Raw genomic sequence first — 15,429 nt, 5'->3', positions numbered from 1 at the left:
TGGGGACAGAAGATCTTTAATTTACCCATTTTGGGGTTTGGAAACCTTAAATCTGTAGAATCTTGTCTCTCATCAATCTGGAAAACTTTCAGCCTTCATATCTAGGATTATTGTCTTTGTCAATTCTGTCCTGAAACTTTGATTAGATGTAAGATAGATCTTACTCTAATGTCTAGGGATTTTTCACCTATCTTGCATTTTTTATCTCTTTGCCTGTCTTTTCTCTATACTGTATAATTTCCTTAGAACCACGTGTCAGGGCCAGGCATGGTGGCTCACGCCTGGCGGCTCACGCCTGTAATCTCAGCACTTTGGGAGGCTGAGGCGAGTGGATCACTTGAGGTCAGGAGACCAGCCTGGCCAACATGATGAAACCCCATGTCTACTAAAAACACAAAAACTTGCTGGGCATGGTAGCATACACCTGTAATCCCAGCTACCTGGGAGGCTGAAGCACAAGAATCATTTGAACTCGAGAGGCAGAGGTTGCAGTGAGCTGAGATCATGCTGCTGCACTCCAGCCTGGGAGACAGAGTGAGATTCTGTCTCAAAAAAAAAAAAAAGTGTCAAAAAAAACCCAAAAAAAAACTATGTGTCGGTTTACTAATTTTGTTTTTAGTTATATATAATCTGCCATTACACATTTTCATTTTTTTGTTTCTATATAAATTGAATTTATATATATTTATATGTTATTTAAATGTACATATTGATCATATATGTACAATTCAAGTTCTATTTGGTTTTCAAAAAAACTGTCTAGCCATTGTTATTGTTTGTTACTAATACCTCCAATACTCTCTTGTTGAAATTATAAAACCAATTTGTATAATATTCTGCCTGATAATATGAGCAGCAGAATTATTTGTTTCATTTTGCTTTTGTTTTTATTGTTGACTTATCCATGAGACTTTGTTTCCTTCTGTATTTTGTAATGTTCAAAAACTCAAGTGGGAATTTTATGAGCCCTAAGTTGAAAATGTATTTTTCCAGAGACAGTTTGCATGTTTTTATGTCCACGCTTTGAAAATATCACAACTCAATATCCCCTCAAAATAGATATTGCTCAAAGTTTTTAGTGCCATATATAAGTGGTATCAATTTATTCCCCTAAATGGCACAAAGTTTAACTTATGTGTAGGGAAACACAGGGAATTTGTCTCCTCTTCTACCACCATCAAAGGTAAAAGGCGGTTATCCTTGTTATCCTCATCTGTAGGTTATATTTTCTTTTCGTTTACCCTGTTTTTATCCTATGGCTCTCCTAACAACATCTCCTCTTTGGCAAAGCCGAGACATTGCCTACTGTTCCCATCATTTCATGCAGTCATCAAAATATCAGCTCAATTTCACCAGGGATGGACAGATACCTTAGAGAAGGTACCAACTTCAGGGTCGCTTTCCTTTCTGGGTTCCTGCTTTTATTCCACTTTTGGAATAAAAGTGAGAATTTCCTTTGAAAAACGGAACATTAAAATCCTTTTGAAAAAAGTAAGAATTTCCCTTACTTTATCATAGCACATAATTTTTTTCACCCTCCCAATATTTTATATTGAAATTGAATTAAAATATTGGGAGGGTGAAAAAAATTTATGTAGAATTTTGAATTATTTTGCTGCATGAGCTAGGAACTGGACACATTGTCTGCTATAGTGCCAAATATGGAAGTCCAGTTTTCCAAATTTTGTTTTTTCTTATCATTTATTCTGTTATTTTTAAACAAGTACACTAGAAAGACCATTAGAGAACTGGTGTTTGTTTCACAGAGCTTTAAACTACACTGATCTATCCAGGAATCACTGGCTTTGATCCTCTAAGAAGAATCTCTAGCACTTCCTGTTCTAAGGAATTACCTTGACCCTCTATTATTTTGTCCATTTCCTTGTTTTTGCCCCCACTTGAATCTAGATTGTACTCAGAGTCTGACCTTTGTCTTTGTTTTTCATTATAAACCAAAAATTGACTACTTGGAGTTGAACACAAATGTAACTTTCTGAGTTTTCGTATTTTGATACTTCCTAGAATTTGCCTTTGCTGACATCATTGATGTTTCTGCCTTTTACGTTCAAAACTAAGCATTCCACTTGAGCAGATCCTGCACCAGTCATCCTACTCTGTTATTAGCTACCCGACTTGTGCCCTAGAAAAGCCTTCTCCACTCAAGAAAAGGGGAAAAGTCAGAAAAACACCACTAGTTTGACCTGTAACCAGTCTTCTGACAGTGATCAAATTTTAGTATCCAAAACCCAATATACTTTAAGATTGTTTATTTTACTATTAGCAATATTAGTATTAATATTATGACATCTCTTATTATGTACTATATGTTGATCTATTCATATTCCTACTTCCTATTCCACAAGGGTTCTCAACCTCTCATCTTAAGTGGCTTCTTTTTTGTTTTTCTTTTGTGACAGTCTTGCTCTGTCACCCAGGGTGGAGTGCAGTGGCACAATCCTGACTCACTGCAACCTCCGCCTCCCAGGTTCAAGTGATTATCCTGTCTCAGCCTCCCGAGTAGCTGGGATTACAGGCACACGCCACCACACTCGGCTAGTTTTCGTATTGTTAGTAGAGACAGGATTTCTCCATGTTTGCCAGGCTGGTCATAAACTCCTAACCTCAGGTGATCCACCCACCTGGGCCTCCCAAAGTGCTGGAATTACAGGCTCGAGACACTGCGCCCGGCCCTCAGTGGCTTCTTTATAGGTGCTTTTTACTTGTACAGATTTTCCAGACTTTAGCGTTGCAGTTTGTGTCGGTGTTTCTCACATGGTACATAGTTCCAAGGAAACATCTCTTTGTGTGCATATGTTTTTCTCCTGATAAGATACTATGGACAGAGGAATGCAGTACTCTTACCAGATGGGCTTATGCCATGTGACAACTGATAAGCCAGGAAAGAGTTTAGCTTTACACAAACAAAAACCTGAGTGGAGGAAGCCATGGTGCTTGGATCAAAATAAGAAAAACAAAAAGTCCAGGATAAACAAAAAGTTTTTTTTACTATCATTTTTATTGCCCTTTGAACAAAGTCTAGTTACAAAAGGATTCAGTAGAAAACATCTCCTCACCCTAAAAGCCTCCACTGCTTGAACTTTTATTTCCTTCTACCCTGAAGCAGTTGATTGGATTTTATTTATTTATTTATTTATTTATTTATTTATTTATTTATTTTGACAGAGTCTCTCTCTGTGGCCCAGGCTGGAGTGCAGTGGCACGATCTCGGCTCACTGCACGCTCCGCCTCCCGGGTTCACGCCATCCTCCTGCCTCAGCCTCCTGAGTAGCTGGGACTACAGGAGTGCACGGCCATGCCTTGGTAATTTTTGCATTTTTAGTAGAGACGGGGTTTCACCGTGTTGGCCAGGATGGTCTTGATCTCCTGACCTCGTGATCCGCCTGCCTTGACCTCCCAAAGTGTTGGGATTACAGGCTTGAGCCACCGTGCAGGGCCAATTTGTTGGATTTATAGATGTACTCCCCTCCCTTTGTGGTTTAGACAGCTTGGACCTTAGATACCTGAGGGGTAGCCAAGGCACCTGTTGCCTAGAAACGTAGCAGTTCCCACCTCTCCCCAGGCCTAATTCCATTTCTTGGGCTTGTCCGTTCTCTGACTCACCACAGGGTACAGGAGGCCTAACAAATTTTCAGTACAAAGGAGAGATTAAGTGAACCACTAAGTGTTTAGTCCAAACGGGCCTGGATTAAGTTTGCCAATCCTACCACATGGGGGCGTTAGGAAGCAAGAGAGGGGGAGTCACAGATGCCTTTCTAATACGCAATGGCTGCCAACGGTAGCACAGACAGTATTCCAGAAAGTTGACAAAACATAGACGCTCCTCCTTGGGATTGAAATGCATGGGGGGACGGGGGGAGAGCGGGAAGGGAGAGTGAAAGAATAGAGATTTTCTTTCTACTTCAAAATACATCTTTCCAGTCACTTTGGTAAGCATAAGGGATAATGTAATGTTTAGTAATATTTTTTTTACTTGAATCTATTTTCTATGTCCTGAAAGTTTGATAACACAGAATTTTTAAATTACTGGATAAGTTTCCGGTCAAAGGGTATACTATTATATATTTAATTAAAACACTGTTTTAGAGAGTTGCTTATCTATGATGCGAACACTTGGTAGTTTATTTTCAATCTTTGTCAATTTGATTCTTTATATTTCTAAAATGGTAGTGATTTTGAATAATTTACTGACGTATTTATTGCCTATTTTTATTTCGTTTTTTGAATTTCCATGAGTATCCTTGATGAAGAAACACTTACTTTTTCTGAGTCATTTTCCTCCAGTTTGGATATATAGCATCCCATCACCCCGTCTTAACCCCCAGGATGAGAAAGCATTCGCAAAAGAGGAATTTGTCTCATTGTATTTCTGAAAAGACACTTCCTTTTCTTATGGCGCATTTTGTTCAAGCTCTCTTTTCTTCTCCCACCTCATAATCCCCCTGGCTCTTTTCTCTTTCTGCCTCACAGGGCTGCCCTTTTGAAGAGTTTGTGGAAACATCTAGGTCAGACCCATTCAGAGTCCTCCAACAGGAAATTGAGCCCAGCACTCTGCTCTGAAAGGTGACCACCTGACAAAGCATCCTCTTCTGTCCTTTCCAGGTCCCCTGGTTTGTGATGCAGAGTCCTTCATTCAGTTTCTAGTGCAACCCTTTCTGATGAATTCACCTCAGAGTCACTTTTACTACCAGGGGATCTATCATATTAAAATGGTACTTAGGAGCTAGGTGAGGCAGTGAGGAGGAGGGGAATGGAAAGACTGAGCAGCAAGAATAGAGGAGGGTGAGGTGGGAACCCTGATGGCTGAGGGGAAAAAGTTAACTGAACTGCCTTGGAAATAGGCTCCACGTATTTTTGGATCAAGCCTCAGTGTTCTATCTAGTGTTTTGACAGATAGGGTGGATTATGTTTTAACTTTTCTTCCTCTACATGGCATAGTTATTTTTGGAAATAATCATGAAATGAAGCAAATAATTAATGGCCAGGAAACTTTAAATAGTGAACATTTTCTTTTACTGACCCTTGTATGGTCATGTCAGTAAAAATAAATAAATGAAAATAAAGATGCCATTTCAAAAAAGGAAGAGAGTGAATTTTTTTTCATTGACCTTTTCATATACAATCATACCACTGGAAAAAGTTTTTAAAAATAAAAAGTAAAATGAATAGAGTAGTATCAAAAGAATAGGGTAGTGAAAAGGTAATAAATTAATACTAGTTAAATATATTAATATATATTTTTAAAAGACATAGGAAAACTTACTTCATATTGGTCTATCATATAAGTAAATCACGACATTACAGTTTCTGTTTTCTTGAGTTTTAACTTCCACAGATTTGTCCATGACTTCAACAAAATTGATCTTCACATACTTATGCTCGAAGGATAGTACACCCAGATTTATCCATTAATTTTTTATTTATTTTAACTTCAAAAGTTTTGCTAACATGAAAATTGAAGATAATAAAATAGTTAAGAAAAGCTTTACACAAAAGATAAGCAGAGATTCATAAGAATCTAATTTCACAATAAAAATAAAAAATTTCCATGTCTTTATTTTTTCGGTATCAACTCTACCAGTTTTGAAATATGTCTATAATCTAAAATTCTAAACACAAATAAAAATGTTATCTTATCACAAAGAATAACAGAATTGAAGTAGTTCAAGTTTTGTTTCTTTGTCTTTACAATCATTGTACTATAATTGTTTTTTTATTTTTTATTTTTATTTTTTTAAATTTTATTTTATTATTATTATACTTTAAGTTCTGAGATACATGTGCAGAACGTGCAGGTTTGTTACATAAGTATATATGTGCCATGGTGGTTTGCTGCACCCATCAACCCATCATCTACGTTATGTATTTCTCCTTATGCTATCCCTCCCTCCCCTAGCCCCCAAACCCCCGACAGGTCCTGGTGTGTGACGTTGCCCTTCCTGTGTCCATGTGTTCTCATTGTTCAACTCCCACTTAGAGTGAGAACATGCGGTGTTTGTTTTTCTGTTCTTGTGTGTTAGTTTGCTAAGAATGATGGTTTCCAGCTTCCTCCAAGTCCCTGCAAAGGACATGAACTCATCCTTTTTTTTATGGCTGCATAGTATTCCATGGTGTATATGTGTCACATTTTCTTTATTCCATCTATTATTGATGGGTGTTTGGGTTGGTTCCAAGTCTTTGCTATTGGGAACAGTCCTGCAATAAACATATGTGTGCATGTGTCTTTATAGTAGCATGATTTATAATCCTTTGGGTATATACCCAGTAGTTGGATTGCTGGGTCAAATGGTATTTCTGCTTCTAGATCCTTGAGGAGTCACCACAGTATCTTCCACAATGGTTGAACTAATTTACACTCCCACCAACAGTGTAAAAGTGTTCCTATTTTTCTACATCCTCTCCAGCATCTAAAACTCACATATAAAACGAAAATAGCAAGGATATAAATTTTGTCACACAAAAATGTGTTGCATGTTATAGTTATAAAGAGAGTTATAGGATGTTAATGTTTTCTGGATTATTTAGGAAAGATTTGATAATGGAAGTGGAATTTGATCTTGCCCTAGAAAGTTACTGTAATTCAGTTCAATGGGAAAAGTGATTAGACAGTCTAGACCAATGCAATGGCACCAGCAAAATTACGAACCTGTGCTGTCAGGGGACGCAGACTGGACGTGAGGAGACCACCCAATTCCAATCATATTGAATTTGGAAATGAGTATAGAAATGGTTGGATCGGAGCAAGATATTCTTGAGAGCCTATTATTATTTCTCTAAGAAGTTAAAGATCCTTGTTGCTAAGCAGCTAAATCTAAAATTTAGTCACCTGAGAGACAAAAGGGGGAGGGCTTACATTTCCCTTTGTTCTGTGGTCACAGCTACAAACCTTTGTTCATTAATGAAGGGTGCTACAAACCATCTAGACAGAAAGGGCCATGGAAACTACTGTTTCTTCTGATGGTAAGTCATTCATCAAGTTTGGTTTCAGTTTGGTTGGGACTGAGAGGATTGCTGGGTACAGGACTTTTAGTTTTAAAACCAGGAGAGTCCTGGGAAAATCAGAATGAGCTGGTTACCCCTATTGCCATTAAGGAATAGGTAAAGTAGTAGAAGATGAAGATACAGTTGAGTGTGGGGAAAATTGATAGAAACAGTCCTTATGTATGTGGGAGAGATGACCTGGAACCATGAGGGGTTACTACATGAATCTGGGGGAGGATCACATTTCCACTGAGACTGGAGAGGGAGTGAGGTAGAGAAGAGGTAGATATAGGTGGATTCAGATGATGAAAGGTCCAGAAACCATTTTGCTTTGAATTTGGCACATATATATATATACACACACACACTCGAGATATATATATACACACACATATGCTCGAAAAGGGCAATATGGCATAGGAGGTATACACACACACACACACACACCGTATTTCTGAGAAAGAAATATAAAAGAAATTTTATATTGTGACATTGTGGCCTTACACACACTTACACCCAAATATTTGGCACTGTGTGTTCAAGAGTTGCTAAGGATCTTCTAGGGATGCCTTCTGATATTTCTGTTCTATTCCCTTAAGGAAAACAACTGCAGGCTATAACCAGCTGAATTACTTCCATGACTCTAATGGGACAGATATTAGTGACAGACAGATAGGAAAACAGTGCATTAGGGCATTGGAATAAGAGGGAAGATGGGTAGAGAGGGGTCTTGATGAATTTGAAATAGCTGTGGGGAAAGGAAGAGTTTATCAAACATGAATAAGTGGGCTGTTGGCTCACTTGACAGTCCACTGATGTTAGAGGACATAGATTTAGAGTAGGACCACCTCACAGTATCCCTGGTAGAATGATGGTACTTCAGGAGCTTTGGTCTCTGTAAGTCCTAGGAATGAAGACAATGAATCTGGCTTACAGATATTTTTGAAGTTATTCTCCTGTTATTGCCTGCTCTCATGCTGAGCTCCAAGAAAAGAATAATATGACACGGGTTTATGTAGCTTATCAGTCCTTTCCACAACATTATATCTTTGGTTAGTTCTTCCCATTTTCAATCCTCCCATCCACAACAACTGTCACTCCATAATAAGTAGAAAACATATCAAGAGAGATACCGAGAGCAAATCTGGCAGTTAGATTTTCATCCCAATTCAGACACGTTTGTTCTTGGAAGTTTTGTCTATGAACTTTGCTTTTCTCTTCCATGCTACTTACACCTCGTGGAATAAGGTGCCTAACTTGCAACAGTGAAAACCGCCCAGATGAATCCAGCCTCTTTAGGCAAGTTGATGACAAGGATAATGTTCAGACTGAAACAAGTTTTCCCCATCTTCCAGCATCCACATAGCCAATCTAGGACAAGAAAAGGAAAAAACCTTAAATACTTTATATTAGAAAGGAAAGGTACTTGGTTAACTAACTCTACCATGATTGAGAGACAATGAGAATGGATTTTCAGCTGCTGGCACTATACATAAATGATGAAACTCAGAACATTGAGGAAACTCAGAACACGATACATAAACAAGGAATGCAATGCCCAGGAGAATAAAGAAAAGAGCAATATGGCAAAGGAGGTTTTGACATATCTGTTGAATTTTATATCTCTATTCCTTAGGCTGGGGGTCCAGGACAAGCCATTTCAGTTCTGATTTCTATGTTCTCTTTCTAAACCTTTCACAAACACATTGGTTTGTGATTTTTTTTTTTCAGAGTAGCATTGGTAGCTTTGATGTAGGAGTAGAAAAAGTATGTGAAGGATTAATGCAGTTCCTGCCCATCGCCCATCCCACCCCCTACAATTTGTGTTATAATTAGGATTTTAGAGAGTTAAAGATTTTGGCATACAGTGCTTGAAGGGATGGAACTGGTAGCAGAGCTCGAGTGGATTGGAAGACAAGAACATTGAGTGAGATGGGAGACAATGAAAGAAAAAAGTGAGTTCTCTTTGGGTTTGAGAAATAGGTATAGCAGGAGTAAGGGAGACCTGGGAGAACTAAAATTGTTCATAAATTGCTTAGGGTATATGAAATTTTTTGTGTGTTGACAAGGTATACATTATGACTGAGTAGGTAGGCTGAGTTACACTAAGTGAGTAGGCTGAATTACACTGAAGACGAATTGAAGAGGTTAAAAAAAAAAAACAACTTTAAAAAACCCTGTCTTGTTTTCAGATGGGTTGTCTATATACTTGCTGATAGTACTTTAAGATGAGGGTAGGATTTTTGGTGGAGAGTAATTTTATTAGTCAGTGGCCAAAGCCTTTGAATTTTGTCCAAGAGTGATAAGAGAAATCTAAAAAATAGTATAGTCAGATATTGCAGGATAAATGATTTGGTGTTGATGTTGTGGGCTGTGGAGAACAGGAACTCTGGACCTTGTGGTACATGTGATTTCTGAGGATGGGGTTTCTCAAGAGGAAGTCTTTAGGCAAGCAGTAAATTCTATTAAAGCTCAGGTTTAATAAGGTAAGTAGATGTAGGGAGCTTTCTGTGAAGAGGTTCAGGATGGAGTTGGTTCATTCTCTCTCTCGCTCTTTCTCTCTCTCTCTCTGCCTGTCTCTCTCCCTCTCTCTCTCCCTCCTTTTGTCTTTAAAGGAAGACTCTGGAAAGCACAAGGGAAGTTATAAGAAGAGAATATAAGGAAACTTGAATCAGGGCAAAGAAAGCATTGATTAGAAATGGATTCAAAATCCAGGGGATGATTGGTGTTGGGTCAGGCATGTTCATTTGTATATCTTCTATGTAAGTCTTCTTAGATTAGCTTGATTTAAATGCTTTTCCTTTTTGTTCTTATAAGAAATGGCACCTACCTTCATCAATACATTGATCACAGTCAGAGATGAAATTAAGTTTTTGGGCCTGATGCACCTACAAGATGAGGGCCCACTTTGAGAAAAACAATACCAAGTTACAATTGCAGAAAATAAGTATGAAAATGAGGATCTATTTAGCATAAGAAAGAAGCCACAACAAATTATAAATACTAAAAGGTTGAAAATGCCATAAACATCACAAAATTTAATCCCCTCATGTTTATACTAATCAACTTCCTGACTCACTTCCATGATACCTTTTCCCTGCAGTTTTCAAATTGCTTCTTATTTAATTGCCTCCCTTAAGAGAATTATTTTGTTATAATTTCTATGGCAAGAACTGAAAGGCATTTGCCTTTCCCTAGTATGTTTAATAGAAATTTAGTTTGTATTATTAATAGTTTAGAGAAGAAAATTCAGCTTCACAGCTTGTTATTGGTAATGAGATAAATAATTAAATTTACTCTCGTCAAATTTTAGAAAGCCTTTATTAAATCTTTTTTTGTATGAGTTATAGTATTTCAGCGTTTTTCAGTTTTAATATTTCTGATTTTTCTTGAATAGTGACTAATTTTGATCTCTTGTAATTTGAGGAGTTTCATAAAGTCCATTACTGCGCCCCTTTCAGGGTCTTTATGGAGGTCAGTGCAATGAAGATTCCTGAATCATAGACTATGTTATCTTCAGATTAATCTGGTCTTGATCATATTACAATTACCTGTTTATTTGTTTGTTTCTACACATGCTCAGTGCTTATTAGCCTCACTTTTGACAGTTTTGAGACTATGATGAAATATATGGACACTCTCGTCAGCAAAAAAAAAAGGCACAAAATATATAAAATATCGAATACAATATTAAAGGCCTCCTAAAGCTTATTCTTGCTCCTGCACTAAATTGATGATTTATTTAATGCTCTGTATTTTTGTTTTCTTTCTCTAATATCTAGCACATGTCCTGCACTTTGTATGCTTCAAACACATAAAGACTTGTTTAATAGAAAAAGAAATGGATGAGTGTTGCCAGCCAGATTGTATGATAGGTGCAGAAATTCTCCACTTTCAAAAACTGTTGGTAAATATATTTGAGCAAACATTGGGACTCTTCCCTGGCAATCCTAAAATGCCAGACTCTCCAATGGTTTTGCCCTAATAAGACAAGAGTTCCTTTTCCCAAGACCTTTAAACTGCACAGATTCTCATTTTCTCTTCTGAAAGCTTTTGCTTTCGTCTTTGGGACTCTCCTGTCAGTAACTGGGGAGAAAAACATTATGTTCTCTATGCCCTTAAAGGATGTCAGTGTTTCATGAATTTTTTTCTTTTCCTAAAATTATAATACAATATGAATACATTTTAGTAGCATTAATTTATAAGGCAAAACACTTCACCACCCTTCCTCTATTTTTTCATTTTTCATTGTACACAGAACTATACAACACATAATAGAGGATACTAAAATAAATGAAAATCATAAACCATGCAGTCAAGAATCTTGCAGTCTAATAAAATTATGAGTAAAGATGAACACAATGAGGAATAGTAAATAACTTTGAGATAAAGAAACTAAAGTATATCATAAAACTGATGCAACTTGACACAGAATTGCAATTGTTTTTGATATCTCCAGTTTTGAAACTCAAAGGAGACACTATCAATAGTTATCGCAAGGGCAACAGGCATAAACTAATATTATCTTGGACAAATTGAGATATAGAGTCACCCTATTCTTAAGTTTCTTTACTTTTGCTTTTACTTTTTATTATGGACATTTTCATACTGCCTGTAAAGATTGAGATAATTATTTAAGTACCCATCTTCCAACTTCAGCTATTATCACCACGTGGCCAATGTTGTCTTCTCTATACCCCCAAACTCCCTACCTCATTTACTAAAAGCAAATCCAAAGCATTTTCTTGATTCATCAACCAGTTTTTCACCACTCCATTCTTTTTCTCTCCTGATTTCCTTACTTATCACCTTTCCAACCCATCTTTTTTTTTTTTTTTAAATTTATTTATTATTATTATACTTTAAGTTGTAGGGTACATGTGCACAACGTGCAGGTTTGTTACATATGTATACTTGTGCCATGTTGGTGTGCTGCACCCATCAACTCGTCATTTACATCAGGTATAACTCCCAATGCAATCCCTCCCCCCTCCCCCCTCCCCATGATAGGCCCCGGTGTGTGATGTTCCCCTTCCCGAGTCCAAGTGATCTCATTGTTCAGTTCCCACCTATGAGTGAGAACATGCGGTGTTTGGTTTTCTGTTCTTGTGATAGTTTGCTAAGAATGATGCCAACCCATCTTTTTATTTTTACTTCCAGCACTGCAGTTCTGATCTAACTCTGCCAGGACACAGATCCATAGGGTCAGCCCTGCATCCTGAGCAGCTTAGAGGGAGGAGCCAGATCAGAAGTGCCTCATACCTTGTCCTCTTCTGCTCTGGACAGATGGTTCCATGACGACAACTTCATAATGGCAGTGGATGGGACCCTAGTGTACATCAGGGTCGCTCTTCTGCTGCTCTGGCTTGGGGTGTTTTTGTCCATTTCTGGCTACTGTCAGGCTGGGCCCTCCCAGCATTTCACTTCCCCAGAAGTGGTGATCCCCTTGAAGGTGATCAGCAGGGGCAGAAGTGCAAAGGCTCCTGGATGGCTCTCCTATAGTCTGCGGTTTGGGGGAAAGAGACACGTTGTTCACATGAGGGTCAAGAAGCTCTTGGTTTCTAGACACCTCCCAGTGTTCACCTACACAGATGAGCGTGCCCTCCTGGAGGATCAGCCCTTCATCCCAGATGACTGTTACTATCATGGTTACGTGGAGAGGGTCCCTGAGTCTCTGGCTGTGTTCAGTGCTTGTTGTGGGGGCTTTCGAGGAGTATTACAAATAAATGGCCTCACTCATGAAATTGAACCCATCAGGCACTCTGCCACATTTGAACACCTGGTTTTTAAGATAAACAGTAACGAGACACAATTCTCAGCTATGAGATGTGGCTTAACAGAGAAGGAAGTAGCACGCCAACAGTTGGCATTTGAAGAGGCTGAAAACTCAGCTCTGGAACCAAAATCTGCTGGCGACTGGTGGACCCATGCATGCTTTCTGGAGCTAGTTGTTGTGGTGAACCATGATTTCTTCATTTACTCTCAAAGCAACATCTCAAAGGTACAAGAGGATGTATTTCTTGTTGTCAGCATGGTGAATTACATGTATCAGCAGTTATGTACTTATATAATGTTGATTGGAATTGAAATTTGGAATCAAGGAAATATTTTCCCAATGACAAGCATAGAACAGGTCCTGAACGATTTCTCTCAATGGAAACTAATCAGTCTTTCCCAACTACAGCATGATGCTGCACATATGTTCATAAAAAATTCACTTATAAGTATATTTAGTCTAGCCTATGTTGCAGGAATGTCGTCCACCTATTGATTGTGTAGTTGATAATTTTCAAGGAGATACCTGGTCTCTTTTTGCCAACACTGTGGCCCATGAGTTACGTCATTCTTTGGGTATGCAGCATGATGAAGAATTCTGTTTTTGTGGGGAAAGAGGTTGTATCATGTGTACTTTTAGAGTGCCAGCAGAGAAATTCACCAATTTCAGTTATGGTGATTTTATGAAGACCACCTTAAACCAGGTATCATGTCTGCATAATCCTTCAAGATTGGGGGAAATTTTTATGCTAAAGCGCTGTGGGAATGGTGTGGTTGAAAGAGAAGAGCAGTGTGACTGTGGATCCATACAGCAGTGTGAACAAGATGTCTGTTGTCTGTTGAACTGCACTCTGCCTGGGGCTGCCTGTGCTTTTGGGCTTTGTTGCAAAGACTGCAAGTTCATGCCATCAGGGGAACTCTGTAGACAAGAGGTCAATGAATGTGACCTTCCAGAAAGGTGCAATGGAATATCCTATCAGTGTCCAGAAGATAGATATGTGCAGGACCGTATCCCCTGTAGTGATAGTGCCTACTGCTATCAAAAGAGATGTAATAACCACGACCAGCATTGCAGGGAGATTTTTGGTAAAGATGCAAAAAGTGCATCTCAGAATTGCTATAAAGAAATCAACTCTCAGGGAAACCGTTTTGGTCACTGTGGTATAAATGGCACAACATACCTAAAATGTCATATCTCTGATGTCTTTTGTGGGAGAGTTCAATGTGAGAATGTGAGAGACATTCCTCTTCTCCAAGATCATTTTACTTTGTAGCACACTCGTATTAATGGCGTCACCTGCTGGGGTATTGACTATCATTTAAGGATGAACATACCTGACACTGGTGACGTGAAAGATGGTACTGTGTGTGGCCTAGGAAAGATCTGCATCCACAAGAAGTGTGTTAGTCTGTCTGTCTTGTCACACGTCTGCCTTCCTGAGACCTGCAATATGAAGGGGATCTGCAATAACCAACATCACTGCCACTGTGGCTATGGGTGGTCCCCTCCCTACTGCCTGCACAGAGGCTATGGGGGTAGTGTTGACAGTGGCCCAGCATCTGCAAAGAAAAGAGGATTTTTGCCACTGATTGTGATTCCTTCTTTGTCTGTTTTGATTTTCCTGTTTACTGTTGGGCTTCTTATGTATCTACGACAATATTCTAGTCCCAAAGAAACTAAGGCTCATTCATCAGGTTAACAAAATGTCTCTAATTTAATTATCCATGCATTATTACACTTTAATCTCTTGGCAGTAAAAATGGTAGTACATCCCTGAAACTGAGCACATTTTTTACCATTTCCAGAAAGCTGCAAAGATCTTCCCTTACGTCAGAACCACAAGCATTGTCATTAATTGCAGGTTATTCTAAACTTGTTTCTATTGTTCATTGTTTTAAGCAGCAAATAAAGCTACATCCTTCCCTCCCTTTAGTCCTTTTTGTGTTTCTCATGCTTAGAGATGACTTATGGGAAAGGCATGAGATGTGTCTGCATCAGAGTGTCCAGGGGTGAGGTTTACCTCTCTACTGACATTATCAATGTGGGAAAATTACTTACCTTTTCTGACATTTTGCTTCAAAATCTAAAAGGGGGTAGGGGTGATAATAATATTTATCCCACTCAAGTCTTTGGGTTTATTTGGTTACCAAAAGAAACAAATAAGTGAATTTTTTTTTAGTATAAAAAATTGTTGTTTGTCTGATAAAAGCTCTTGACTTGCCCCCTGTGTGCTTCCTAGCTCTTTGTCTTAATTTGGCAGTTTGGATATCCTTTTGGAGCATTTGCTTTGCATACCAAAATATAATCTCCATGACGATGGGGTAGTTTTTATCTGTTTTGCTCACCATTGTGTCCTCAATAGCGTGAACAGCGCACAGTGCTTACTACACAGTAAATACTTAAATGAAGCAATGTATTTCAATGGAGTATTAAATACATGAATTAATTATGAAAAGTAAAAATAGTATTTTGCTACCTTGAGGATGTCATTCTGATCCTCTCTTTTAACTACTGGAACTCTTGCTCAAAAATAAACTTTGAATATTTAAAATGTGTTTATTTAAAATGCTGCTGTTTGAACGTGGCACACTTTGCTGGTCTTTCGTCCTCCAGTGTATCTTCCCCCCAGTCTATTCTCCGTGTTTTTGGAAAGC

The 15,429-nt window shown here is 38.3% G+C and overlaps 1 protein-coding gene across 1 annotated transcript; it reads left to right on the top strand.

Moving 5' to 3' along the window:
• Positions 1-12,303: 12,303 nt before the first annotated feature.
• LOC103229258 (disintegrin and metalloproteinase domain-containing protein 21-like) lies at positions 12,304-14,598 on the top strand. Its single transcript, XM_037983859.2, is given in 2 exon segments — positions 12,304-13,251; positions 13,253-14,598. Coding segments are annotated over 2 exon segments (2,163 nt in total). The 5' UTR covers positions 12,304-12,310; the 3' UTR covers positions 14,475-14,598.
• The last annotated feature ends 831 nt before the right edge of the window (positions 14,599-15,429 follow it).

The sequence above is a fragment of the Chlorocebus sabaeus genome, chromosome 24 (genome assembly GCF_047675955.1).
Source record: "Chlorocebus sabaeus isolate Y175 chromosome 24, mChlSab1.0.hap1, whole genome shotgun sequence".
Taxonomy (NCBI): Eukaryota; Metazoa; Chordata; class Mammalia; order Primates; family Cercopithecidae; genus Chlorocebus; species Chlorocebus sabaeus.
Note: the sequence above shows the minus strand (reverse complement) of the source record. Positions and strands in the feature narration are given on the sequence as shown.